The sequence below is a fragment of the Cervus elaphus genome, chromosome 1 (assembly GCF_910594005.1).
Source record: "Cervus elaphus chromosome 1, mCerEla1.1, whole genome shotgun sequence".
NCBI classification, from domain to species: Eukaryota; Metazoa; Chordata; class Mammalia; order Artiodactyla; family Cervidae; genus Cervus; species Cervus elaphus.
Window position 1 is genome coordinate 89,269,405 of NC_057815.1, and position 27,831 is coordinate 89,297,235.

The 27,831-nt window shown below is 56.2% G+C and overlaps 2 protein-coding genes, 1 long non-coding RNA gene and 1 other non-coding gene across 6 annotated transcripts; 2 read left to right on the top strand and 2 right to left on the bottom strand.

Moving 5' to 3' along the window:
• Positions 1–1,333: 1,333 nt before the first annotated feature.
• ARHGAP1 (Rho GTPase activating protein 1) lies at positions 1,334–20,771 on the bottom strand. Its single transcript, XM_043910825.1, has 13 exons — positions 20,616–20,771; positions 16,746–16,927; positions 16,397–16,492; positions 10,029–10,116; positions 5,751–5,882; positions 5,298–5,384; positions 5,005–5,103; positions 4,258–4,365; positions 4,101–4,177; positions 3,848–3,925; positions 3,387–3,515; positions 3,123–3,226; positions 1,334–2,975 (listed from the first exon to the last, which is right to left on the bottom strand). Exons 2-13 carry the CDS (start codon positions 16,876–16,878, stop codon positions 2,787–2,789), a joined length of 1,320 nt encoding a protein of 439 aa, XP_043766760.1. The 5' UTR covers positions 16,879–16,927; positions 20,616–20,771; the 3' UTR covers positions 1,334–2,786.
• LOC122699199 lies at positions 2,991–8,314 on the top strand. Of its 2 annotated transcripts, none has more exons than XR_006342565.1 (3): positions 2,991–3,085; positions 5,391–5,476; positions 8,185–8,314. It is a non-coding gene; the product is annotated as an uncharacterized LOC122699199 (long non-coding RNA). The 2 variants fall into 2 exon arrangements; XR_006342566.1 differs by lacking the exon at positions 8,185–8,314 and adding an exon at positions 6,463–6,551.
• Positions 7,583–7,687, bottom strand: LOC122703797. Its single transcript, XR_006343611.1, has one exon. It is a non-coding gene; the product is annotated as a small nucleolar RNA U13 (small nucleolar RNA).
• A 68-nt stretch (positions 20,772–20,839) lies between the features above and the next one.
• On the top strand, positions 20,840–26,700 carry ZNF408 (zinc finger protein 408). Of its 2 annotated transcripts, XM_043910891.1 has the most exons (5): positions 20,840–21,169; positions 21,456–21,733; positions 22,753–22,814; positions 23,038–23,297; positions 24,378–26,700. In XM_043910891.1, the coding sequence occupies exons 1-5, from the start codon at positions 21,121–21,123 to the stop codon at positions 25,898–25,900; spliced, it is 2,172 nt and encodes a 723-aa protein (XP_043766826.1). In that variant the 5' UTR covers positions 20,840–21,120; the 3' UTR covers positions 25,901–26,700. The 2 variants fall into 2 exon arrangements, with proteins under 2 accessions (XP_043766826.1, XP_043766835.1); XM_043910900.1 differs by lacking the exons at positions 20,840–21,169; positions 22,753–22,814 and having other exon boundaries at positions 21,559–21,733.
• Positions 26,701–27,831: the final 1,131 nt, after the last annotated feature.

Consider the following 27,831-nt stretch of genomic DNA (forward strand, 5'->3'; position numbering starts at 1 on the left):
AGGCCTGACGGAGGCCACCGTACCCTCCTGATTGTAATCCGCCGGCAAGCAGCTAACAGCTGGAGCTTGGCCACTGCGCCAAGTGAAACTCCGGCCGGTGCTCCCTGTGACATACCACTTTTTTTTAGATTGTGTTAAAATACATATGTTTTACCATCTTAACCTTTATTGTTTTTTTTTTAAATATTAATTTTGCAGCACCAGGTCTTAGCTGTGGCACATGGGATCTTTTAGTTATGGAGTGTGAACTCAGTTGCGGCAGGTAGGATCTAGTTCCCTGACCAGAGATTGAACCCAAGCCCCCTGTGTTGGGAGTATGAAGTCTTAGCTATTGGAGCACTGGGAAGTCCCTATCTTAACCTTGAAAGCAAAGCCAAACCCGCTCAAAAGAGGAAAGCTGGATCTTTCATAGCCTCCACGTGACTGGGTAGCAGGAGGAAACAGCCAAGCTCTCTGGCTGAGGGAAGTATGAGCAGGACCGCAATGGTCAGGAGATAAGGGCTCCAACCCTGGCTGCTACTAGAGGTTGGGACTGTCACTTCATTCATCTGTGACATGACCAGCATTCCCATTTCCAGTGGGCACTTATTCTGTTATGCTGTGTGTACATTATGGTTGGCCCCTGCACCTGTGGCTTCCACATCTGAGAGCTCCCCCAAACTTGGATAGAGAAATACTTGGAAAAAGGAAATTCCAAGGAGTTTCAAGAAGCAAAATGTGTATCTGCTGCATGTTGGCAACTATTTACATGGCATTTACATTGTATTAGGTATTCTAAGTGATCTAGAAATAATTTAAAGAAAAGATGTATGTAGGTTATATTGCAAATACTGCGCCACTTTATATACGGGACTCAAGCACCCTTGGATTTTTGTATCTCGGGGTGGGGGTGGCTGGAACACATCCCCCACATCTAGGAAGGACAACTGTAGTTCTGATCTTCTGAGACACAAAGCAACAGTCTCAGCGATGGGACCAGCTGCATGACAATTACCAGTCAGAGCTGGTTGTGAGTGATGGAACCAGGATTCAAACCCTGGCCTGACTCCAGAGCTCGTGCCGTGGCCCACCACAGTCCGCTGTTTGGGGGACGGAGGTCCTGGTTAATAGGATATAGCGCTTGGGGGCCAGCTGGAATAAAGGTGACTGTTCATGCTTCTAAGCCTGGAAGATGCTCAGAAAGCTGGCTTCATCCCAGCGCGATGTGAAAGGGGTCAGACGAATGGGGCGGGGGCTTCCTGTGGCCCTATCTGCCCCTCTCCCACAACCACCCTGCACCTCCCACCCGGATCTGAGCCTCCATGCCCACTTCTATGATCAGCCAGATGCAAAGTTTTCCATCTCGATTTTTACTGAAATATAAAAAGTGCAAAGGTAAAATACACGATTGGTGCCAAGGAAGTCATTAAGTATGAATGTGAACACTTGATTCATAGTACAAGTCCCCCGCGCCCCCAGGTAAAGACTAGCGGTGAGGGCCGGGGGAAGGGGGACAGGAGAGAGACCGAACAGATCCACGAGGCTCCCCAGTAAATGCAACGGCGAGCAACACCTGATGTACTAAGGCAGGCAGACAGCAGAAGCCTGGGCCTGGCCTGGAGACACACTGGCTGACAGCAGCCACATCCGTCCGTGGGGGCCCTGACACACCAGTGTCCTGGGGACAGAGCTCGCAGATGGGGCAGGGCTGGTCAGAGAGGCCTCCACGGTGCAGGCTCCGGCCGAGGCCTCAGGAAGGAGGTTCACCAGGAAGGGACAGCTGGAAAGAGGGGCCTCCGCCATCACCAGGTCCAGGGGGAGGCTGCTAGAACTTACCTGGCAGGGGCCAATCTAATCAGCAAAGTCTCTACCTGGCCCCTCCAGGAGTCTGCAACTGGAGGAAGGAGCCACCACCCATCTGAGGCCCTGAGTCAGGCCAGGCCGGAGCAGGGCCCCCTGTGACTCCAGGACAGACTAGGTCAAGGATGTGTCCAAGTCGGGGGGAAGGAGAGGCAAGGCAGGGGGTGGGCGGGGAGCTGCTGGTCACCGGTCTGACTGGACCCTAGGGGGCTGTCAGGGCTGAGAGTGGGGCGTCTATTGTGAACGGAGGCAGGGTCCCAGCCCCGTCACCCAAGCTCCCAGTCCTGGCAGGAGAACCAGGGGTGTGAGGATGCCCGGGGGGGCAGTACCATCTGGGAAAGGCTGACCCAGGATGTGCGGAAGAGAAGGCAGGCATGGGACTCCAGCCTGCCGTCCGTTTGCTATGGAAGTGCCAAAGGCTGAGCCGTCAGAGGGGAGAGGACAGGAACAGGGTGTCTGCCACCGGGCCTTCCCCCAGACAAGGAGGAGCCTCGGCAGGGCCAGCCCAGCCAGCGCAGCCTTTCGTTCCCACGAAGGCAGAAGGGAGAGGACCAGCCCCAGCTACCAGCCCAGCCGGCAGTGATTCTGGCATCTCCAGTTGCCAGGGACACAGGCAGGAGGAAGCAGGGGAGCGGTTGCTGGGGCCAGGCCTCCCGCCTGAAGAGCCAGCTCCGCAGAGCCTCGCAGGAGCCAGGGACCCAAGGAGGCAGTGAGAAGTATAAGGCGAAGAGACAAGGTCTTGTGGTTACAGTGAGGCCACTGGAGCCGGCTAGGTGAGCCGGCCAGAAAGGGAGGAGGAGCTGTCCCGGGGGCGGGCTCCAGCTTCCGTCTCCCGGGGACTCAGGGCCCCTTTTCGGGGCAGGAGCCCCAGGCTCTCATAAGGCTGGAGCCAGGAAGGAAAGTCCAGAGTGGGGGCTGTCTGAGCAGGGGGCGGGCTGGGCGGGCACTCAGAGCCCCTTGGCATTGGGGCTAGGAAACAACTCTCCTTGGTGATCCAGGAGGAACTTAGTGAAGGTGTTGATGGGATTAATAGCCTTGAGGGTGATGGCGGCGTCCTTGGCCCACAGCAGGTTAGGGCCGAAGACGACGGCCAGGTTAGTGTTGGTCATCTTGTTCTGGTCAGAGAGGGCCGAGACCTGTGTGAGGAACCGCGGGAGAGGAGGGTGCGCTGCAGCCGGAAACCACAGACCCCGCCTCCCACGCCCGGCAACGGAGTCCAGGAGCAGCGGCCCCCACCCCACTCCAGGTGAGCGGGAGAGGGAGAGGCCCGCCCCGAGTCTCACCTGCACCAGGAAGGCAGTGAGGAAACGCAGCACCAGGTAGTTCTCCTCGGGCAGCGTTCGGAAGGCCTGCAGCGTCGCCTCCACTCTCTGACTCTCGTCAACGTCTGTGCGGAATGGGGGCCGGGTCACACGGGTTCGGGAAGCCCTGTCAGCAGGCCCGAGGGAGACCCCCCAACCAGACTTTTCCCGGGCGGACAGACTCGCTCTGAGGCCAGCTGCGACCCCACGCTGCGGACGCCGGGGAGGGGAGCGGGGGGCACTCACTGAGGAAGCCCACCACGTGGGAGTAGAGGTCAAAGGTGAGCAGGGGCTCGGGAAGCTCCCGGAGGAAGGTCTTGAGGATGACTGCCGGCAGGTGCAACTCGTTGTACTGCTCAAAGTCCACGGGCAGCCCTGGAGAAGAGAGGGCGGGGCGCGGTGCAGAGGAGCTGGGCGGGGCCTGGAGGCCGGCAGCCAATCCTGACCGCCACCTTGGCCACAAGCCCCGCCTCCCACGCGACAAGGGCACAGGGCCAGGCCATCTGCGGAGTGGGGCCCCTGAACACGCACCACGGCTATTCCTCGCCTCCCTCCAGAAACCTCATCTAGGAGGAAGTAGGTCTGGGACAAGCAGGCAGGCGTGAGACGGGTGTAATCATACCAAATGCCACAGAAACTACACACACAGCCACTCACGCACACCCACACACGATTTCGGGTTCAGCACACCCCTGGGGGCCACTCACCCATGTTGTACTTGTGCTGCACTTCCCGGACAATCTGGGTGTTGGCCGACCTCCGGAAAATCCCCTCAGTGGTGAGAGCTGAGGGTGGCCGGGCCTGGTGAGTCTCAGGGCTCTGGGACGCCGTGTGGGCTCCCCCAACCCCTTCCGCGCATCTTGGGCTTCCCATTTGGGTCAGAGCGGGTACTGGTGCACGTGTGACCCCGCCCGGCCCTGCCCCGCAGCTCCCCGAGGGCGGAGGGCACCCGGCACTCACCGTGGGCCCGCAGGTAGGCAACAGTCTCCCGCAGCACGAGCGGAATGGGCTCCTGCTCTGGGTTCTTCTCCCGGAGCCTGTGGGCAGGAGGCCGTGAGGGCCCTGCCGCCCTCCCGGCCCCCGGATGCCCGCCCCACCCCACCTTTCCCGTACTCACTGCTGTAAGGAGACACCGAACTGCTGGTTGGGCAGAGGGGGCCGTGGTGGCATGGGCTTGGGGGCAGTTGCGGGGCTCTTCTGTGTGGACTTGAGGAAGTCATCATACCTGCGGGAGCAGTGGGGAGGGTCGGCCCCAGTCTGGCCCCGTGGTCACTATAGCAACTCTTGTGTGTTAGACACTGGGCTGCCTTACATGGATGACCTCATTCAGTCCTCGCAGCAACCCAGCTCTGCCCAGCCGCAAGTGAAGACTGCAGAAAGACCCATCACCGAGCCCGGAGCCGAGCTCCCTGTGTCACTCGGCAGCTTCCCACTGGCTATCTGTCTTACCCACGGTGGTGTCTACACGTCAGGGCTACTCTCTCTCTCACTTACTCCCCACCCCCTCCCCCGTGTCCACCAGGGAGGGGGGCTCCAGGGCGAGGGAGCTGTACCGTGTCCACAGAGCGTATTCACGGGGCTGTACGACAGAAACGAACACAACAGTGTAAAGCGACTGCACACCACTTAAAACTAAAAAGAAGATGAAAAGATGCAGTGACAGCTGCTCAGCGGCAGATACAGGACCTGAACTGGCTCACTCTGACCCCATGTGCTGCCGCTTTCCCATTACATCTGCATCCTCGGTGTATCCTGGGGGTCTCAAGGCTGCTTCTCCCCTCGGCTGGCATGCGCTCCCCCCACAGCCATGACCTGTGTGTACAGAGTGCCCGCTGGGCACACACAGCCCCCACCCCGGCCTCACTTGAGCACTTGGCGGGGGATCCCCAGTTGCTCCAGCTTCACATGCTCGCTCAGCTCACTGAGGTAATTCACGTAGAAGATCTTCTGCCCGAACTTGAAGCTGTCGGTGGAAGAGAGCGCATGTGGGTTCAGGGCAGGCCGGCTCCAGCAGGCCTCCACACTCTCTCAGCGGCCCACCCGACTGCAAGGTAGAGGCCTGACTAGTCTGTCCCCAGGATGGGTGGCTTCCTGGGGACCTGCGTCACAGCTCACAGAGGGGCATGAGAGATCAGTGCCCACCCTGGACCCACGCACCTAATGATGGGCTTGAAGAGGATGAGCAGGGTCTTGATGAACATGGTGGGGTGCACGATGTAGAGAGCCTTGATGTTCTTCTTGTACCTGCAGAGGCGGAACAGGCGCTCGGGGGACAGGCACAGAGCCGGGCCTTGATGTGTGTTTCCTGACTTGATGACTCCCAGCAAGCTTGCCAGGTGTGTGCCACCGTGGCCCTATCTTACATGTTAGAAAACAGGCTCGGGGAGGTTAAGGAGCATGAAAAGTCACGGAGCGACTCAGCAGAGAAACTGGGATTTAAGCCCAGGCTGTTCCAATTTGAGAGTCTTAGTGTGCCGTCACCAGGCTGGGGGGCACCCACCTCCCCCGGGCATGGAGGACACACTCCTGCCTGAGCAGAGGGCAGCCCATTATAGGGCCGAGATGCTGGCCCCCAAGGGCCCTGGAGCTTCCCCTGAGGCCCCCACCCACTTGCGGTCAAACTCCCGGTAGGCATCCCGGAGCCAGCTGAAGGAGGGCTTGTTGTCGCTGGTGAGGCCGTGGTGTAGGTACAGCAGCGTGTAATCGCTCTCCACGTACTGGTCCAGGGTGTGCTTCAGGTACCTGCAAGAGACACCCCCACTCAGGCGTGTCCGCAGGGGAGGCCCGGGTCAGACCGACCCCGAGCACCCAAGAAGCTGCCCCTCCCGCCTCCGCCCGCGAACAACTGGTCACCGTGTTGTGGTGGACGAGGAACAGCTGGGCTGGGAGAGGAATAACGGTAACAACAGTTCTCCTGAGCACTGACCAGAAGTCAGGAGACCAGGACTCTAACTGGAGCCACCTCACATACCTCCAGTCAAAATGGGAATAGCCTTTCCCCTCACGGGGGTGCTGTGAGTCCATGGTGATCAGGATTAAGCTTTCAGTGTCCACCGAGCACTTTGCATACACTATCTCACGCCTTCCTCATTATAATGGAGGCTGACACTATTCCCTTCTTACAAGTGAGGGCAGTGAGGCTCAGAGAGGTCAAGCTTGTGGGAGAGCCTGGAGGTGAAGTGACTCCAAGTTTGGCCGTGTTGATCATGGGACAGGTCTGCCTTTTACACCCGCAGGGCTGGCTACAGAACACTGTAAAAGGGGATCAGAGTGGATACAGAACCTCCTCTCCTGCTCCAGTCTTTTTTTTTTTTTTTCTCAGGACATCTTGTGGACCAAGGACCCACAGTTCAAGTTCTCAATCCTCACAGCACAATACCTACCATCTAATACAAACACACACGTGGATGCTGGGCTCATCTGAGGTGGGGAAGTAGGAAGTGAATGAATATGAATTCCAGAGAGGGAGAGGAGCCCTGGGGAAAACCCTCTTCCTGCCTGGCCAACAGCTCCCAGGTCCCAGGAGGAACGCTCCTCCAGGCTGGGAGGCTGGGCACACAGGAATGCTAAGGGCTTCCAAGGAGATGCGGGGAAGGAGGAAAGGAGCCAGGAAAAGTGCCCAAGGACGGGACTAAGTGCCCAGACACAATCTGACCTAACCCAGAGAGGGTAACCTGAACACTGGTTCACAGGTGCCAGGCTGGGACAGCACTGGTGGGGGTGTGAGGTGTCTGATGCCAGATTTACTATCTTAATTCTGATCATCGTCACTGCACAATAATTTACCCCTCATACACATTGAGCACTTTGCAAGAAAGCTGTCACATAAAAAGAGGGCATTTTGCAACTGTAAAACAGCAAAAGTGAGGGACTTCCCTGGTGGTCCAGTGGTCAAGACTCAGAGCTTCCACTTCAATGGGCATGGGTTCAATCCCTGGTGGGGGAACTAAGATCCTGCATGCCACACAATTGATTTACAAAGATAAATAGGTAAAACAGCAAAGGTTGTAGTGAAAATACACTCATCCTTTGATAAATGTTAGGACATTTGGGAGGGCAATGAAGTGATGTTTATCAGAAGCTATGAAACATTCATACTGTTTGACCTGGTAAAAATGTGTCCAGGAATTTATCCCCAGTAACTAATCAGAGATGGACAGGAGTGTTTTAATAAAAGGCTGTTCATTATAGCCTGTTTTATAATGGGGGGAAAAATGAGCAGCAAACTAAGTGTCCAAGAATAGGGAATTGGTTAAATAAATCACAGGACATCTATAAACAGAATACCCCACAGGATGCTTCTGCAGACAGAACCAATCTGTGAAGCTTGATGTGAGAACAGTGGTTACACTTTGGGGCAGTGACTGGAAGAGCGAAGGGAGGTTTGTGGGTGTGGATGATATGGGTATATTTAATTTTTGAAAAAAAATTTTTTTTTTTCATGTCAGACAGGTAATGTGCCGATGTCGTAACAAGGTTTGGAGGGAGGCACATGTCACGCAGCAGCGTGAGCACCCAATCATCATGCTCATGAACTACAAAAGGATCTAATTTTTGAAAATTTATCAAGTAGTATACATAATGTGCTTGCTTTCCTGGATACATATATATCAATAACAATTTTTTAAAAGGATGTCCTTGAGGAACGTCTAATGCTCAGAAGATAAAAACATTATGTAACATATAGAACTGACTATAGGGTACAATATATGTTACAGAAAAAAAAATAGGACGTGAATACACTAAAATATTAACAGTGGTTTTTCTCTCCAGGTGGTTGGTTTATGGGACACTTTATCGCACTTAAACTTCTTAATCGCTATCTCCATTTTTCTAAATCCTTGAAATCTGTGATACAGATGAATACAATAGCATTTCATGCATATTTTCTTACCTAAGGCCCACACCAACCGGTAAGCACAATTCTTATTTTTATAGGGCTCAGGAGAGACGTGACCCAGGCACACAGCTAGTTAATGGCAGGGCTGAAGTTTCATTGGTCTTCTGCATCCAAGCTTCAGGCACTTTCTATTTCAACCCCCAGATCTGACTGGACAGCTGGGAAAAGCCAAGCCTGAGATAATCAGACTGGAAACAAGATGACAAGACTGATGCGAGATGAAAGTGCCTCCTTTCAAGGCCGGGTGGAGGGGGTAAGATCCTGCTGGGAAGGAATGCAGGACGGATGGGATGGGTGACAGAGGGCTTCCTGAAGCCCCCAAGTGGGGGGGCGGCCTTACCCAGCAAGCTCTTTCCTGAAAACTGGGTGCGTTCCCACCTTCCCTCCCTCTGACTTCCTCCTACTCGGACCATCATCAGGCCAGGGGTCTGTCCCATGCCTTGCCAGTTGCTGAGAGAAAACCAGAGAGGAGGGCATGTGACTCAGTCCCCCTCAGGCGGGCCGCAGGACAGGCCCGGGCAAGGCTGTGCCTGCCTGCACGGCCGGCCGAGGAGCCCTGGGAGGAGGGCTCCGGAGACCAGAGGGAAAGCAGTCACACAGGACTGCAAAGACTCTGCAATCCACCACCCCCCGCCACGCCCCCGCGCCTTTCTGCTGCCGCAGCCCCAGACTATCCCAGACCCCACACCAGCCCCTCCACATACACAACCATTCAGGACCCCCAAAGAGCCAGTAAGGGCAGGGCAGACATTACCAACCGCGGGGAGTGCTTTGAAGTGGTCAGGAAAGGAGGGCAAGATAGGAATCTGTGCACACACGGAGGAGGAGCTTCAGGAGGAAGGCAGCTATGGCCTTGCCTCTGGGGGTCCTGCACACGCTGTGGACTCAGCGCAGGCCTGGTGGGGGCCCAGGGACCCACACTTAGCAGGACAGAGCCTGTCACACTTCCACTTTCAATCAGCCTTCGAACTTGCCTCCGGAGATTTCCAGACCAACCAGAGCTATTTTATGTACTTGGCATTCAGAACCCACATAGTCGTTTCACCAGATGTGGCACAAAATACAATTAATGGTAATTACTCATGTAAATAGTGAACAACTGCAACCGCCTCAGACTGATCATCATCTTAATCAGGCCTCGCGTTTGGACAGTATTTGACTTTTCAAAGTATTTTCACATGGGATATCTCACTCCCACGAGGAACGAGGGCTGTATCATCCCCTAAGAAAAGTGAAAAGAAGCTGGAAGAGATGAAGACACTTGCCAAGGTCACGCAGATGGCTTCCAGGACTGGAAACCAGGTCTGATTCCTAGCCCCCCACCCCCCAGATGTAAAACGGCTGGCTGAGGAGCTGCAGCTGGTGCAGCCTGTGTGCCCACGAGCCCGCGGGCCACAGTAGGAGAAGCCCGTGCACTGCCAGGAGGAGACTACAGAAAAACCCACACGGCAACGAAGCCCCAGCACAGTCAGACTCCAATAAAATTATTGAAATAAAAAAACAGGGCCTCCCTGATGGCTCAGTGGTAAAGAATCCCCCTACCAATGCAGGTTCAACAGCTGGTCTGCGAAGGTCCCAGATGCCACGGAGCAGCTAAGCCCGTGCACAGCTACTGAGCCTGTGCTCCAGAGCCCGGGACTGCAACTCCCGAGCCCACGTGCTGCAACTCCTGAAGCCCGGGCACCCTCGAGCCCGTGCTTTGCCACAACAGAAGCTACTGCAATGAGGAGTCCCTGCGCCGCCACCAGAGAGGAGCCCGCGCCTGACGCAAATAGAGAAAAGCCCGTGCAGTAGTGAAGACCCTGCGTAGCCAAAGACAAATGAATAAATAAGATGAAACAGCCCCCTCAGCAGAAGAGGGGAGGCCTTGAGGGAGGTGGCTGGCTTGGCACTCCCAGGGCAGGAAGGGACAGGAAGGACAATGGCCTCCCGCAGCAGGAGGGATCCAGGCACGGGGCCCACCACCCCACCCCACTGTGGGTACTCACCCCAGGAGCTTGCTGTGGTCCAGCTGGTGGCTCGGGGGCATTCGGCAGGCGCTGAACACAATGATCTTCCGCCCGTACTTGTCATCTCCTAGGTGTGGAGAAAGACAGAAGACAGCGGGTGCGCCATCAGCCACGAGAAGTCAGGCGAGGATCTGAAAGGGGCCAGGTCTGGAGACCCATGCCGTTTAGCACTGGGGCCAGGCAGACAGACCTCTGCACAGCTGCCTGCACTCAAGGGCGTGTCGCTGAAGGAGGGACAAGGTGCTCTCAGGGCTGCTGACCCAGGGTACAAAAAAAACAATATGACTTTCTGAAAAGTCACGCCTGGTGGAAAACAACCCAAATGTCCGTCAGTGGATGGGTGGATAAAGAAGATGTGGTGTCTCTGTGCAATGGACTACTGCTTGGCAATAAGAAGGAACAGAGCACTGATGCATGCTAGGCTGTGAATGAACCTTGACACCAGGATGCTCAGTGAAAGAACCTGAATGGAAACACGTGGTTTGGTTCCATTTATATGAGCTACTTAGGTAAATTTGTAGCAAAGGAAAGCAAATCAGTGGTTATAGGTACTGGGAGGAATAGGGACTGATGCTTATGGTTATGGGGGATTGGCATGGGTGAAACTATGGATGAAATGATGGAACTAGACAGAGGCAGTGGTTGTTCAACAGTGAGAATGTACTAAACACCACCAAATTAAACACTTTAAAACAGTTAATTTTACGTTATGTAAATTTCATCGTAACTAAAGAAAACAAAACAAAACAAAGTCACAGCCACCAAAGCAACTGCCCCACATCTTCTTATAATTCCACGCTTATCCCAGAAGCACCTGCTCTGAGCAGCCTGTATGTGAAAAACTTCTTGGAGCCACCTTCTTAGAAAGCCTGGGGCCACCGAGGAAATCAGTCTGATGACTTAATAGTCATGTCTTGCTCTTGACTACTAAACAGCACTTTCTGATTTTTACTATCAGAACTACTGGCCACAGTTGATTGATCTCTGGACATTTCTACAAATCATTTCTTTCTCATTAAGGATATTCTAAAGAAAGTGGCATTCAGAGGAGTTTATAATGCTTTGGAAAAGTGCTCATGGTGTAAATCCCTGAGGGATGTCTGTCCAAAATGAGTCACTATTCTATGGTCTGACCATCTGGCCTTGTCATGAAGCCGGGGAGCTTCTGAGACACGAGACAGCCTCCTGAGGAGAGATGCTCTTCCAGGGTCAGTGTCGACCAGGGACCCCAAGCAAAGCCGGGAGGGGATAAGGCCTGGTCCCCCATCCCCCATGTCCCAGGGCCCTTCCCTTCATCTTTAGCCTCAAGCTCTCCAGAGTCACCAGACCACACTCACCTAATGCCCCTGCTTCAGAGGAAAATAAAAAAACCATTTACACAGCCCACACGGCCTGTCTGCCTCTCACCTCTGAGGACTAAGGGATTCCTTGACACCTTACTACTGAGTGTCTTCTCCATTTAAAGAACCATGGTCTTCATGATCCTTCTGGTCAGTGACTTAACCCAGGACTCAGTGCTTTTCCAAAGCAGTTGCCAAGGCTCTGCCTTCTTCTCAAGACTGAAGCAGGCTTCTGGAATGTGGGCGCGTGGCCTCAGTCTCTGCCGGGGGTCAGCCTGGTGCTTTGGCCTGAGCCCACACCTGGCTCCCACACCTGACTATCGTGTCCAGCCTCGGCATCAACCCCTCCAACAATCCCATCTCCACTCAGAACACTGCCAAGCCTCTGTTGGCCCCGAAAGGTGCCAGCCGGGACCCTCCCAGAATGTCCTGGGTCAGGTTTCCCATCCAGCCCAGAGACAGGCTCCGTTCTCCTTTTGAAACGGCCCCACCTCCCAGCCGTGGAGAATTAGAAACATCTCCCTGTGCCTGTCCCTCCTGCCGTGACGCCCCTTTCCTCCTGAACCCCATGCTGAGCTGTGTAAAAGCCCCTCAGAGCGCTCACAGGGCTCTCCAGGCTTGGCCCCATCTCCCCCCGTGGCAGGCTCACACTCCACACATTCAGGCCAGTGCACAACAGGCGGCTTTAGCGTCTGCCTCTCAGGCCAGACAGACAGGACTTCCTCCAGGCAATTCTCCTCTCCTCTAGGCTATCTCCTCTGAACCCTTAAGACTCGTCCCAAGCAGAAGCCTGTGTGTCTCCTCCTTCCCTGGGGCAGGCAAGGGGTCACTGTGTGAGCTGTCACGATGATTTGACTCTCCTGTATAACAATCTTCGTGTCTGTCTCTTCTGGAGGCGATGAGCAGCTCAAAGACAGGTGCTGCCTTGTCTTTGAATGTCCAGGGCTGGTCCAGAGCCCAGAAGCGTGACGGGTGTTCAGTAAGCGCCAGTAGCCTGGCCCAGGTCAGCCTGGCGCGGTTCTATTTCCGAGTTTGCTTGCAGTGCTATCTGGGTCATGAGCCTGCTCTAGGCAGTCTCCCAAAGCGTGGGGCGGACTTTCTCCAGACTTCACGAGCTGAGCTCCGTCTGCAGGCGTTCCTGAGGCGGACACAGTGCAGCTCCGTCCAGCAGCAGGTCTATTTTGAAGGAGCAGGTGTCACCTGTTCTCCTTCACAGCCTGGCCCAGACCCTGAGGCACTGGGTTCCTTAGTGGCCAGCAGGGGGTGGCTCTGCTGCCTGCTCTGATTCACTTCCCACTGACTCCGACAGAAGGAAGAGCAGGCTGGCAGGGGGCAAGGACGAAGGTGAGACTGGACAGCCCAGCCGCATGTACAGTCTGGAGCTGAATAAATCCCTCGGCCTCCTACTATGAGCCTGTGGCTGGGGGGCGGGGGAGGGGGAAGGAGGGTTTGGGGGGAAGGGGAACGCATCATCTCTCTACTCTTCTCTGAATGGAGGAGACACCCAGGGTGCAGGGGAATGCTGGGAGGAGCATCGAGGACTCTTAAAGGTTGTCATCGCTGCTTTCCAACAGTAAGGTGACCCTCGTTGGCTGGTGGCTCAGATGGTAAAGAATCTGCCTGCAGTGTAGGAGACCCAGGTTCGATCCCTGGACCAGGAAGATCCCCTGGAGAAGGGAATGGCTACCCACTGCAGTATGCTTGCCTGGCGAATTCCATGAACAGTGGAGCCTGGTGGGCGACAGTTCATGGGATTGCAAAGAGTTGGACACGACTGAGTGACCAACACACACACACTGGCAGACTTGAGGACTTCAGCAGGGCAGGAGGGCTGAGCTCACAGGGCTCTGGGATTTAAAGAGCTGGTAACTGATTTAGCAAGCGGCCGAGGTGACAGGCCAGAGGCCCGTGGTTCCACCAATGAGCTGCCCCAGCACCTTGTAAATGGGACACTGGATCCTCAACTGGGGTTCCACCAATGGGCACCCACCAACACCATGATGTTAGAGAAAAGATATTACCAGCCCATGTGTGTGTTTTCTGCAAAAGAGGGCCACACCTTTCATATCCCCAAGGAGGCCTCCTGACCACTTCAAAAACCACTTCACTGGACTGTACACTCCGTGAAAGAAGGAGTGTGCATTTTTCCTCAATGAATCCTCAGTGCTGACTACTGGGCTTGTTCCAGAGTAAATGTTTTACAAATGCAAGTGAAATCAGGATGGGGATGAGGGACAAAGTGGGGGTGAGGGTGCGGTCAGGGAGACACAGGATGGCAAGAATCTCAGACCAGTAAGGAACAAGACATGGGTAAGCCCAGGGCCCAGCCCCTGCCCTCTCCTCGTTGGAGTGGAGCCCCAGCTGCCCATGTCCTGTGTGGCTTGGGCATCTGCCAGTAGGCATGGTAACTGCTCCTCCAAGACGCATGCGTAAAAAAGGCCTGGGAGTGCCCCACTGATCTCAGAAGAGAACAGATTTCCACCCTGGAGGCTGGAAGGAAAGAAGGAGCTCTGTCCCCAGAGCACTGAGGGACAGGGCTCAGAGGGCAGGCCCGGCGCTTGTGGAAAAGCACCAGGAAAAGACCAGCCGCCTGAGAATGAAACCTCTGCCTTCCCCCGACAGCGATCAGGAACTTCCCAGCGGAACCCGGGGGTTAGTCAGCCACAGCGCGCCTCCTCCAGCAGGCATTCTGGACAGGCCGGACCAGCACCTTCCCACAACCTGAGAGAGGCCGCCAAGGAGATGGGAGGTGGGAGCTGGGGCGCGTTCGTGCAAAGGTTAAACTGTCGGCGATACTGCAAGCCAGGGACATCACTGTTGGTGGCTTGAAATCTACTGACAATTTGAAACTGCTACAAATATTACAATAACAGTTTTTTTTTTTTTCCTTTCTGGAGAGCCAACTATTAAACATTTACCAGCATGCCACTGGAAAGAACCCATGTGGACCAGTCAGGTTTGACCATGGAGCACGCCAGCAAGGACAACAGAGGACTGCAGAGGAGTTGGGGACACAACTCACTTTCCCCTGCAGGAGGGGCTCCAAGGTTAGGAAACTGGACTCCCCGGACATTGCCATAGGCCTCATCAAACAACTCTTGCTCGGGCAGTGCCAATCCGAACACCTCTTGGCAATCAGGCACACATATGGAGGATGCGCCCCCAGAGGGGCCCTGAGCCAGCACTCAGGCCTGGCCATGGCTCACAGCCAGCCCCATGACCCCCCATGGACAAGGCCCCCTCCGTCCTCTGTGGCGCCGTTCCCTTGGGGCTCTGCATGTGTCTCCCCGCACAGCCCCCACGCTGTCAAACCTCCTATAATCCTCTGCGATCTCCACCCGCTCCCCCACCCGGCACCACCAGCTTCCAGCTCCCGGGAGTGGGGCTGCAATTAAGCTGGCCCCACCTGGCTTCCACCAAGAGCCCTTCTTGATCCACAGCCCAGAGAAGGCCAAGCACGGACAGCCAGCATCACACCTACCTGGCTGGGCCCCCTCAGGCTCATCACACTCTGGAGAGACAGAAACAAGTTGCCGCTCGGCTCACGGGGGTCACACCTGCGGGGGGCTAGGGGCAGCCTGCCCTGCTCTGCCTGTGACTTGGGCACGCGCGCCCGGAGGAGGTCAGGAGACAGACTCCTTCACATCAGACACTCCATCTCTGGGAGCGGGGACAGAATGTTATAAACCTTCAAGGGAAACTGCCTGTGCTCAGGGCAGGACCAGATCACTAAAGAACTCTCAGCCTTGCTTTAAGTAGGGCTGAGAGAGGCCAACGCCAAGTTCTCCAACCCGGACCAGGGCAGGCGTCAGGGACATCGATGCCAAGGAAACACCTTGAAATGTTAGGGACAACCCTCTCAACTTCCCCACCCCTCCGAGCCCAGCATTCAGGAGAGACGGGGCTTCCTGCCCCTTCCCTGTGGCCGGATGCCTCCAGGTACCCCGTGGCCAGCACGGCGCAGGGCTCCAGGGGCCAGAAGCCATCTGGCTCCCCTCGTCCACCCCAAGACCTCAGAGCAGGGCCACGCTGTCACCCTGCTTACAGCTGAAGCAAAGACAAAGGATCCCACAGTTCCAACTTCCTCTTTCAGCAGGAGGACTAAGGGCAGAAACCAGGTCATCTATGTCTCTGCTTCCTCCCTGCTGCAGGGGTCTTGTGGGCCCTGTGTTATGAACAGCAGGGCGGGCGCTCACTGTGGCCAAGACTCGAGGGAGCCACTACACCCGTTCTTCGCAGGCAGCACATGTGTGGGCAACCCGAGGCCCCAGGAGTCACACGGCTCCTAACTCCCGCAAGGAGGCTCTGCCATTCCAAACTTCCTTAGAGTTGGGGTTTCCCCAGAGGGACTGGCACCTCCCTGGGACTCCTAGTAACTCCTGGGGTAGAAAAGTTGACCTGAGGGCAAAGGGAAGGGAAGCAAATGAACACATGTTCAGGGCTAACTACGTTCTGGCTGTGGGCCAGGCCCTGACATATGTTCACCGCCGTCATCCTCTCAGCAACCCTGGGAGGAGGAAAGGCGCTCAGCGAGCAGACCTGGGAATCACACCCAGGGCTTTCAGCATGCCTCCCACACGCCATCCACCAACAGAGACCAGGTCACAGGTCGGGAGGTGGCTGTGGGTGACCAGACCCAGCGGCCATCACAAGTGAGTCTGCCCCTGAAACTGCCGAGAGGGGGGAGGCGGGGGTGGGGGGCGAAGGGAGGTCCGAGAGGGAGGGGGTGTGTGTATACACATATACTCATGGCCGATTTCCGTTGCGGTATGGCAGAAACCGGCGCAACGCTGTAAAGCAATCATCCTCCAATTAAAAAACAAAAATAAAGTGAACTCGAAAAGAAAAAAAAAAAAAGGTACATGGAACCGGAAGAGGTCCGGGGTCAGGGCTGAAGCCTGCCCCTCCCCTAGCCGCTTGCCCTCAGGCAGGAGGGGCTGGCATCCTTAAGCCAGGAGTGCGGACTGTGGGGGACAAGGTACAAGGCTGGGGGCGGGGGGCGCTCACCTGCCACCTCCACGATCTGGTGCCGGGCGATGTCGTAGTAAGGGTCATCCCACTTCAGGTGTGTGACAGGCTCTGGGGAGCTGCTCTTGGAGTCATCTGAGGAACACAGCAACGTCAGGGGATGATCTGGGGGCTGGGACAACACCCTCCCCCGAGATTCGTGCCCTCTGGCCCTTCCCCAGGTAAGGCCTATGCTCCAGCCCCACCCTCATCTGATCTGATCAGCTCTCAGACCGGGGGCTGATCTGTTTGCCCCCACCCCATCCTCCCAGGGTCTTCATTCCACAGAAAGTGCAGGGGGTCTCCCCTTCTAAGGCTCCCAAGGCTGCTGCCATCCAGCCGTGCCCACCTGACTTGGGAAAGTCAGGCATTTCGTCTGAGGGCCAGTTCTTCTCATCGATGGAAGCTAGCTTCAGCTGGTTCAGAGCCTGGCTGGGGTCATCCAAGGTCAGGTCATCCTGCAGCTCTGAGAGCGGGTCCATGGCCAAGCCTGCACCCCACAGCTCCACACGGCAGAACCCACAGAGAACCCTGAGCGGCAGAAGGGAGTTGGCTGGTCAGCGAGACACTCTCTTCACCCATAACTTCTACGGCAAGCCCTCTGGCCCCCACTCTTTGCTCCCCTGTTCTGTCCCTGTTCCTCAACATCTCTCACCCGTGCCAAGAACGCCATGGAGCGCCTGGCTTTCCTGGCTCCACGGTTTTCTGGCACGTTGTCAGGAAAGGCAGCTGGGGCAGAAGAGCCACGGCTCAGTGCCCATCTTCAGGGCCCTCCAGCTGGATGTGGAAGGGCTGCGCCACACCCTGCACGGCCCATCACCCCGCCAGGTCAGCTGTGCCATCCCAGCTGCAGAGGGTTGAGGCCCATGCCCCTCTCCTCCAGGGTCATAGAGCACGGAAGCCTCCCAGACCCCAGCAGTTACTGGGAAGAGACAGCACAAGAATCTAAGGAGCACAGGGTTGCTCCAGACCCCTGCCTGAAACAGGTCAGCTGTGGTTCCGGGAGCAGGAGGTGACCAGAGGCAATAAGGCCGAAGGAAAAAGGCCACAGCCAAGGGGCCCAGCTGGCTTTGCCCCAGAACAGGATCGAGGAACAGGAAATGCAATCTGCCTGCCAGTCACCACGGACAGTCTGCAGGCTCCTGGAGGCTCCTAAGCCCACTCTGCTCTGTGGGGAGTTCCTGATGCCGGTTTCAGACCACCTTCAGGCTCGGAGGGTACAGGTGGGGAAGGAGGAAGCCCACGATACCCAGAGTGCAGAGATCCGGGAGGCGGAAACGAGCACAGCAGCGGCCACAGGCGGGCAGGGAGAAGAGCCAGGACGTTGGGTCTGCTCGGGTATGGGGTCTGGCTTTAGGGATGAGGCTGCCTGCAGCCTAGAGGCGGCACCTTCTGCCCTTGGCCCTAAACAGAAGCCACCGCTTCTCCCTTCACCAGCTCACTAGATGTGTGAGGGAGGGGAGTTTTAATTCAGTCCATTCGGCCAACCCCGCAGGAGAGGCTGCTCTAAGTCCACTGCATTCCTGGAGCCCCGAAAAATGACATATATGGTCAGAGACTCAGCGGGGCAGATAAGGAGTGCAGACAAGACCCAGACGCGGGTAGCAGAGAAAAGAAGAGAACTGTGAGCCCAGATCCAGACCCTGGACACCTCTGAGCGACGTGACAACCTCCTGTGCATGTCTCGGCAAAGATTCTGGATGGCAAACCGGCGGCTCCCTACTTCCTTATGTAGCAACAACCTAGCAACAACTACCCTGTTACCAGAGCAACCACACTGCTTCAGTGGTAAAAGCTCTTTGAAGGTCTGGAGCCAAAACTGAGCTGCCAAACAACTCTCCTGCCCCACCCAAAAAATACACACCACAACTTCTTTTTCTTCCTCTTCCTGTCCTCTGGCCTTACCTGCTACCCTTATTCACTGCTTATCACCAGAGCACAAGTCCCTTCCCACAAACACAAGAAAGATGTCCTTCCTTGTTTGGGAATGCATTTCTCCCGCTGAGTGCTGCTGGACCCTCACCCCAGCTCCCCATTCCGTCTTGACCCTCCAACACCTAATTCAGGAATAAGCATCGCCCCAACATTCAGCCAGGAGGCTGTGAAGGCTCCCCCAGCGGGGGCCCCTCTGGCCAGGTATCGGGCAGAATGCAGCCCACAGAAACCCTCTCCAGGCCCAAGCCTTCTCTCCAGCCCTTCTGCCAGGTTATTGCCCAGACACCAAGCGTTCCTTCAGCCTTGCCCCCAACTGTTCAGAGAAGTCTTCCTGCTCACGGTGGGTATTTGATGCTGTGAAAAAGGCCTGGGATGAGATACACCGAGACCTGGGCCATAGAGCTGATTGGGTCGCAAAATGCTGAGCAAGTCCTCTTCCTATCTAGGCCTAATTTCCTCATCTACAGAAGTGAAGGTTCCTCCCTGAAATGTAATTGTCCAGCATTCTAAAATACTTATGCTAAAGTGGACGCCGGGATTAGAAGAAACAGCTGGGAGTTGAAGTATGTGTGAGGGAGGGAGAGGGACACTTTCTGAAAGGGAGATGAGCTTAACCCCACCTCTTCCAGTAACTTCTATTCTGTCCGTTCTTCCAAACTGACCTCTCCCCTGCCCCATAACCTCTTTTTCCAGCACAACTAATCGTTCTTGTTTCCACCTCCCAGCCAGTCTGGCCTCTCTCATCACTTTCCAACCAATAGCTCTTGCCCAAGTGAGCCCAGAAGCTCAGCTCCCATTCAGTGGGAGGGGAAGGGAAGCTAGTACAGGAAAATTGGAATATAAAATAGTGGAAAAGAAGTATCCTGGCTGCCCAAGACTCCCATCGCTTACAAGTCCTGCACCACTCTGCAAAATACTCCTTTTGTTGTTATTCAGTCACTCTTCTGTGACCCCATGGACTGCAGCCCGCCAGGCTCCTCTGTCCATGGGGATTCTCCAGGCAAGAATACTGGAATGGGTTGCCATTTCCTTCTCTAGGGGATCTTCCCAACCCAGAGATGGAACCCATATCTCCTGCATTGCAGGTGGATTCTTTACCACTGAGCAACCTGGGAAGCCTTTACTCTCAGAGTAAATTTTCCCTTCTCAGTTGGTAAAATATCGACCTTTACAAAAATCTTCAAGAATCACTTTAGGCAGAAGTATTAACCTTTGAGAAGACCTGGAGCTCTCTGAAATTCTGGAGAAATTAGTGGCTTTTTCCCTCAGCAAAATCAGCACGTGTGTGAAATCTTGCATGAAATTTAAGGGATTCACAGGCCCTCTGAGAATTCCTGTTTAAGACATCCTGCCTGACCTACTCAAAATGACATTTGGCACAGAGTACATGCTCAGTTATTTTTTGAGTGACAGAACAAGTCAATTTGTATCCTCAGAGGAAAAGGGAACCAACCACCCATGAGCTGGATACAAATTATCTTTTCACAACAGCACCAGTGAGGTATGTAAAACAGGAGAGGTATGTAAAACCCTTGACAGTTTGAGAAACCTAGCACCAGAAAACAAAAGAAAAAGGCCATTGCTTAGGGTCATACAGCCAAGTCCAGATTCTAATCCATGTCTACCTTAACACGGTCCCTTTGTGCAGGTCAATTCCTTCAATACTTCTCTAAGGGACTGCTATTCATGCGATTCTCAAAGTTCTACAAAAAGGGCAAAGTAAAGCTTCTTCCCTAATCTCCTCCGTGGACAACTGGAATAAACACGAAATCGTATTCTCTGGCGTTGGGATCGCCCTCCTCGGTGGGACTCCAGAATTGTGAAAACGCAAAACTCACGACACAGCGGCAAAACTTCCAACTACAATGACGTCTGCACAGAAACGCATGGTTTACCAAACCCGGCTTGGGTGTCATCAGCCCATATCACGAATACGAAAATGGGACCCGAGAAGTGGCAAAGGTGGAATACTTCTTCCCCCAAACCTCTTGGTCTTACTGCTTGCCCAGATGAGACCAGGGAGATTTCCCCTCCCACGAGCTGGCTCGATGACAGTCAGCGAGGAAGCCAGGAACGAGGAAGTCAAGTCCTCTCACTTGAGACGCGAAGCGGAGCAGAACCCGCGCAGCGGGAAGGCCAGGTTCCCAGGCCCCACTCCACCCTCGCTCCCGTCCGCGGTTCTGCTCCGATCCTCCCCATCCGAACCCCCTTCCTTCAGAAGATCTGACCGGTCCCTTTCCTGCCCCCGTCACCCCCCAGGGAGACCCCGCGCCCCGCAGCTCACCGTGGAGGGGCACCGCTCTCCCTGCCACGCCTGTCAAAGATCGGCAAACATCCGGCTCCTCTGTCTCACGGGGAACCGCCCCCTCCCCGTCCCTTCACTCCCCAGCCACTTCCGCCACACCTCCAACCCACTTCCGACCTGCCACCGGGTCCCAAAGAGGCCTGCCCGGGAGCTCCGCCCCTTCCGTACGTGCCTGCGTACGTGCCCGCCAGGAAGGAGGAACAGTGTCACTGTCCGACTGGTCCCTCCCGGGGGAAGCGTCTAGAACAATTAGTTCCTCTTCACCGGATACTCAGATCCCCGGGAGGACCTCCGGAATTCTAAGCTCGTATTGTTCTCGGACAGAGATTGGCCTCACCAAGTACTCCCAAACCTCCGGTCCTGTGTACCCATGAGGTCTGACTCTGGATTTCCCGAGAGGAAATTTGGATGTCCGTGACTGTTTCCGGGGGGGATCTGAGAAGGCGAAGCTCACTTCCGGCAGAAGGAGGCTTTCTGACCCGGGATGGAGGCGACCGAGGATCTGCTCTTGGGGAGGGGGAGACTGCAATTAGGTGAGTGACCTGCGGGTATCTCCGACCCTCCGCCCTGGTCTGGCAACACTGAACGTTCTCTGGTCAACTCTTTCTTCCCTGACCCGTTTCCTCCCGAGCCTGGCATCCTCCTCCGGTGCTCTTCGAATCGCTGGGGCCTTCTTAAGAGCTTTCGAACCGCAGGCCCCTCTTAGAACCCTTAGAGATTCCTCAGACTCCTGAGGCCTAGCTGGACCTCGGGTTTCCTTCCTCACCCCACCTTTCGGCACCCCTACCATCTCTTGGGCCGCTTCTTCTCTTCCCGCAGCCCCCGATCCACGCCTGGGCCCGGACTCGGGATGGAGCCTTCCCAGAGAAGACTGTGCACCGGGACTCAAAGATGTCCCGCCCGGACAGACCCGAGCCATCCTCGCTCTAAAGAATCTCCCTCGGGGCTTGGCCCTTGGCCCCTCACTCACTGCGGAACAGCGCTTGGGGGTCTGGTGTGTCGGGGAGCCCTTGCAGCCGGGACTGCTCTGGGGGCCGCTGGAAGAGGAGTCTGTCTCCAAGCAGAAGGAGAATGGAGTGGAACCAAAGCGGAAGGAGGTATTGAGGGATAGGCGTCTCCTCATCGTGGTTGCCTAGAAAATCCCATGGACGGAGGAGCCTGGTAGGCTGCAGTCCATGGGGTCGCGAAGAGTTGGACACGACTGAGCTACTTCACTTTCACTTTTCACTTTCATGTATTGGAGAAGGAAATGGCAACCCACTCCAGTGTTCTTGCCTGGAGAATCCCAGGGACGGTGGAGCCTGGTGGGCTGCCATCTGTGGGGTCGCACAAAGTCGGACACGACTGAAGCGACTTAGTAGCAGCAGCAGCAGCATCGTGGTTGAAAATCAGATGTTTCCAGATAACGTTCCAGTTTGTTAGAAGGTGCAGGATATTTCAAGAGATAGGAGGTGGTTTGTGCCCCTCTCTCAGGGATTATTGCTTCCCTTCTCTTGTGCTAACCAAGGAGGTGCAAAAAGTTGTTAAAAGGTAGGTTAGTAGAGGGAACTGACGGTCCAGAGGTTAAGACTCTCTGTTTCCACCGCAGAGGGGAGGGGTTTCATCCCTTATCCTCTTGGAACCAAGGTCCCACATGCCACTGTAGCATGGCCAAAATGTAAAAAAGAAAAGAAAAGGTGGATTAGTGGAGTGTCAGGAGTCCCAAAAGTTAAGAGTAAAGGTTTTTGGAATTACAAAGCCATGGAGTTAAAACCCAGCTTTGTCACATAACTAGTTTGATGCCATGCCTCATTGAACTCATATGTAAGTCTTACTGCTTGTGCTGTTCAGTTTAGTAATCCTCCACACCTTGGGAGGAGGTGAGGGGTAATTTTTTTTTTTGCCTTTATTGAATGAAAACTCAGTGTAGTCCTGAAGAGGCAGACCAGCGACCATTAACCTTCCAGGGACTTCATCTTATTTATTTTTTTTTTTTTTGGGGGGGGGGGCGCCTGAACAGGGAACTTCATCTTAGATCTGTCTCAGGAAAGCTTTCATCAGGGTTTTTTTGTTGTTGTTTGTTTCACCCTGGCCCCCTCCAACACATAGGAGAAGGACTTTTATTGGTTTATTTCAGGCTGTGTCACTAGGCTCATGGGGAGACGTGTGTGCTTGTGAGCAGAGTGCAGGCTGGACTAGGTAAGTTACAGGAGAGTGTGTAGTGGAGATGCTCTTCTGAGGCCTGTTGTAGTGGCATGGGGTGGAACCGGAAGTGGTCTGTAACTCCCACCCAGGGATCTTTTGCAGTGAGTGTTCCCCAAGGCATGGGGTCCTGTAGGACTCAGACTGCTGAGGAGCCGGGGATTCCCGGGAGGGCCGCTGGAAAGGGAGCTCCTGGGCTAGCCCGTGCTCTGCTTTGCAGTTTGGTGCAGCGGGGCAGGCTGGAGGGCGAGGGGAACGTGGCCCCAGTGTGGATCAGCGAGAGGCTCCACCTGCAGGTGTCCCGGCTCGTGCTGCCGGGCTTTGAGCTGCGGCTGTGGCCCCAGCGTCCCTCTGAGGGCCTGAGCCCCACCCAGCCCAGGCTAGAGGAAGCGGCATCTTCAGCGGCAGTGACAGAAGTGGAGTCTGCTGTGCGGCCGGAAGTGGCCTCCCCCAGGGAGGAAGCAGCGGAACCTGGCCCAGGTATGTGCCAGATAGACGCTGGCTTCCCACGTTATCACCTGAATAACCTGTGTTGGTAAGACAAAGCAGAGCTCGTGGTGTAAGACGTCAGGGGAGAACAGTAGCTTTTCTGAGGGGAAAGGGCAAAGCCTGGATGTTTATTGAAATTTTAAAGTCTGGTATAAGGTGGATTTTTCAGTGTGGGATCGGGGTGGGGCGTGACCAGGCTTGGGATAAGGATCATGACATAATGGCAGTGGCTTAGGATCATGGACGCAGCAAGACTAGATTTTTCAGGTGAGAGGTTTGAAGAGTTTGGGGATGTAAACTGTCACTGGAAGCTTTTTTTGATGAGTAATGAGTCTTTTCCATGGAAAGAACATTATAGTTGACTCTTGAGCAACAAAGGAGTTAGGGACGTTGGCTCTCTCTGGGCAGTCAAAAATCTGAATATGACTTATAGTTAGCTCTCCATATCCAAGGTTCTATATCTGTGATTCTGCATCTACAGATTCAACTACGTATGATTGTATAGTGCTGTGGTTGAAATTTCTCTTGAAACAAATCCACGTATAAATGGACTGTGCAGTTCAGAGCTATGTTGTTCAAGGGTCAACTGTATAGATATTTGCATGTTTTATCTTCCTGAGTTAAGTTTCCTGCAATAGTAAAGTCTCCTGGATGAAGACAGCAAGCTGTGTGTCAAGTTTCCAGTTTTTTTTTTTTCCCCGTCTGGACTGGGGATGTGGGTTCCTTTATTTTCAGATGAGCTAAAGTGAGGAGGTGGTGGTCTCAGCTCATCAGAAATGCCTGCCTGTCCCCAGAGGGAGCACAAGGGCACTTAGATGGCCTTCCTCTAGGGATCACTCAGATGTCTAGAACAGCGCGGTTCTCAGGAGAGCCTCCCCAGAAGGCCCCTGAGTCTGGCCAGAAGGATAAACAGAGCATGTGGCTCATGCTACAGGGAAGAGATTGGTGTCATGGCTCCCTCCATAGTTCAGGGACTGAAGAGAAGACGTATTCTTATAACTTCCTGGTGAGATCACCGTGACCACCTGCTACAGACTCTACTCAGCCCAGTGCCCTACTCTTGCCTTGCAGATCCTGGTCACTGGTCACCCCCCAGCATCCAGGCAGAGAGTGTGGTGAGCCCTGGACTTACGCCCCAGACCCAGGCCCCGGTTTCTAAGGAGAGCCAGCCACTCAGCCCGCTGCCTGAAGATGGCCGCATGGGTGAGGAGGGCCCGCCCCAGACCCCACCTGGACCTCAGAGCAGCTCTGCTCCCCAGCAGGGCCCTGCACAGGGTGAGGTCGCTTCCGCTTCTTCTGACAGGGCCCCCCAGCTCTGTGCTCCCCTGGTCAAGAAGCTGCGGAGCCCCAGCGGTCCGAGCCCACCCAGGGGGAAGACCTCGGAGCCTGGGGCCCAGGCAACTGCAGAGCAACAGCACGCTGAATTCCCCGCACGCCTGCGGAGCCCCCCTGGCCTGGCGGGAGGCCCCCCGAAACAGGGCCGGCGGCACCGCTGCGGGGAGTGTGGCAAGGCCTTCCTGCAGCTCTGCCACCTGAGGAAGCACGCGTTCGTGCACACGGGCCACAAGCCCTTCCTCTGCACGGAGTGCGGCAAGAGCTACAGCTCGGAAGAGAGCTTCAAGGCCCACACGCTGGGCCACCGCGGGCTGCGGCCCTTCCCCTGCCCGCAGTGCGACAAGGCCTACGGCACCCGGCGGGACCTCCGGGAGCACCAGGTGGTCCACTCCGGCGCCCGGCCCTTCCGCTGCGAGCAGTGCGGCAAGGCCTTCGCCCGCCGGCCCTCCCTGCGGCTGCACCGCAAGACGCACCAGGCGGCGGCGGCCCCCGCCCCGTGCCCCTGCCCCGTGTGCGGGCGGCCCCTGGCCAGCCAGGGCTCCCTGCGGAACCACATGCGGCTTCACACGGGGGAGAAGCCCTTCCTCTGCCCGCACTGCGGCCGCGCCTTCCGCCAGCGGGGCAGCCTGCGCGGGCACCTGCGGCTGCACACGGGAGAGCGCCCGCACCGCTGCCCGCACTGCGCCGCCGCCTTCCCGCAGCGGCCGGAGCTGCGGCGCCACCTCATCTCCCACACGGGCGAGGCCCACCTCTGCCCCGTGTGCGGGAAGGCGCTGCGGGACCCGCACACGCTGCGCGCCCACGAGCGCCTGCACTCGGGCGAGAGGCCCTTCCCCTGCCCGCAGTGCGGCCGGGCTTACACGCTGGCCACCAAGCTGCGGCGCCACCTGAAATCCCACCTGGCCGACAAGCCCCACCGCTGCCCCACCTGCGGCATGGGCTACACGCTCCTGCAGAGCCTCAGGCGGCACCAGCTCAGTCACCAGCCCGGGGCCCCCGCCAGCCCGCCCTGTGTGCCGCCCGCCACTGCCGAGCCCACCGTGGTGCTCCTGCAGGCCGAGCCAGAGCCGCTGGACGCGGGCAGCGAAGGGGACGGCACCCCGGCCCGGGACTTCTTCCAGGTCACCATTTCTGAGAGCCAGGAGAAGCGCTTTGCGGCGCCTGAGGAGCCGGGTCCTGCCCCCGGCCTGGTGCTCATCCACAAGGACCTGGGCTTCAGCACCTGGGCCGAGGTGGTGGAGGTGGAGACGGGGACCTGACAGCCTCGCCTCACCCCACAGAGCTCTGTATGGAGGCTCGGCGGTCTGAGCTTGGGTGAACTTCCTCTCCGGTTCCCGATAGAGGCCAGGCTGTGAAAAGCAGGTCAGGGACTTCCCTTCCCGTTTCAGACAACCACATTGTTCCCCAAGACCCTTAATAAGGTAAACCACTTATGGATCTTCTATGAAACTCTCCTGTTGCCTACAGGGGGGCTTGTCCTGCCTCCTCCCTGGGGGCCTCGGGGTGCCTGTCTGATCACCGCGGAGGTGACCCTGCCCAGGCTGTCAGTGCCGGCCTCTGTCTCTCCCGTCCAGTTCCCTGAGGGTCGTGTACTACTCTGTGGTCCTAAACAGAATGACTCTGAGGGTTAAAAGGCCAGAGAGACTCGGCTCACAAGTCTGAGTCTGACTGAAGGTTATTTTGGCAGCTTTTCTCACCCTAAGGGCTGTGAGGGTGACTTCTGTTCTGTGCTGAGCTCACCAGGATCGCTGGAGGTGCCTGGGGCCAGGTCTGCACCTGTGCGTCTGGCCAAAGGCAACCCTGTGAAGGGAAGGAACGAAGGACAAACGTGTTTTGAATCAGCTGTGGGCCTGGCCTGCCTGAGTTGCTGGGGACACAGCTGTGACCGAGGCAGAGCAGAGCTCTTTGCAGGGCTCAGGTCTGCAGGGGCAAAGAGCGCGGGATGAGTGCAGGGAGGAGTGCTTCCCAGTGCTGGGAACGTGTTTAATGGGGTGGGTCAGCTTGGCGTCAGGGAAGGTCCCCACAGGAAATGGTAATAAACATCCTTTTTTGTGGGCCAGTCCATTCTGTGAGTTGACTTATGTAATCCTCATAGCAGTCCAGTGAGGTAGCTAAGACGAAACTGAGGAATCAAGAACTTTCAGCGTCCTGTCCAGGGTGACAGAGCTGAGGTTCAGACCCACGGAGCCTGGCGCCGGAGTCAGGCTCTTGCCCTCCTCGCTCTACTGCCCTGCGTTTCAGCGGCCACGTGGTGGATGAGTCAGTTCGGGGGAAGGTGGGGGTGTGGGGAGCTGCGTGTGAAAATGCCCCAGGTGAGGGTCTGGGGCGTGAGCCCCCGAGATCAGCGTGGCTGGAACGGAATGAGGGGCAAGAAGGCAGGGCCCAGTCACACAGGCCTTGCTTCAGGAGTTTGGGGTTTATTCTCAAACTTGTTGAGGGGCTCTTTGAAGGGTGGTGAGCAGGGTGATGGTGAGATTGGTATTTGAAGACACCCCTGGAGAGGACGAGCGGGCGAGGTGCAGGTGTGGGAATCCCGTGGCTGGGAAAGTTGGCAGCAGAGGGAGTGCAGTCACGCAGCAAACAGCGCTTCCTGTGCGCCGGGCGTCAGAGGTGGCAGTCACAAGGTCTGTGTAAAGAGCCAGGGAACAAACACATCAGATCACGGTCCTTGCAGCGAAGAAGAGTAATGCAAGGAGGGGCTGGGACGGGGGTAAGGCTCCACAGAGGGTGGTCAGGGAAGGCCTCCAGTAAGGTGACCCCGCACCGTGGGGAGGAGAGGAGCCAGGCCAGTGTCTGCAGACAGAGCCGGGCTCCAGGCGGAGGGAGCAGGGCCGCCAAGGCCCAGCAAGCTAGAGCAAAAGCAAGGGCCAGCATGGCCACGGTGGGGTGGGGAAGGAGGCGAGGGCTGGGCAACGACTGTAAGTGGTGGCAACGGCTTGGTGTGACATGTTCCCTGGAAGGTAGAAGCGACCGAATTCAGAGAGGGGGAGAAAGCTCTGGGTCCAGCTTTCTGACTTGGCAAGTTAGGTGGGCGTGGGGTGGGAGCAGGGCAGCTGTGATCTGGGCTGGGCTGGGGTGAGGACGGAGAGATTGCCAGTTAGCAGGAATGGCACCGCCTGCCGGGAGATGGGAAGCCCTGCAGGAGGGACTAAGGCAGCCTCTGATGAAACAGGAAAACCTGACGCGTGTG

Bases quoted from the DNA above. Each gene is read 5' to 3' on its own strand.
- ARHGAP1 (XM_043910825.1), bottom strand. From the start codon at position 16,878: ATGGACCCGCTCTCAGAGCTGCAGGATGACCTGACCTTGGATGACCCC. The intron at 5,385-5,750 runs GTGGGTGGGGGC...CCGCCTCTGCAG, and splicing joins TACCGGGAGTTTGACCGCAA to GTACAAGAAGAACATCAAGG. The intron at 3,926-4,100 runs GTGAGTGCCGGG...GGCCACCCTCAG, and splicing joins TGCCTACCTGCGGGCCCACG to CTCTCACCACTGAGGGGATT.
- ZNF408 (XM_043910891.1), top strand. From the start codon at position 21,121: ATGGAGGCGACCGAGGATCTGCTCTTGGGGAGGGGGAGACTGCAATTA. The intron at 21,170-21,455 runs GTGAGTGACCTG...CTCTTCCCGCAG, and splicing joins GAGGGGGAGACTGCAATTAG to CCCCCGATCCACGCCTGGGC. The intron at 22,815-23,037 runs GTAAGTTACAGG...TCTGCTTTGCAG, and splicing joins CAGAGTGCAGGCTGGACTAG to TTTGGTGCAGCGGGGCAGGC.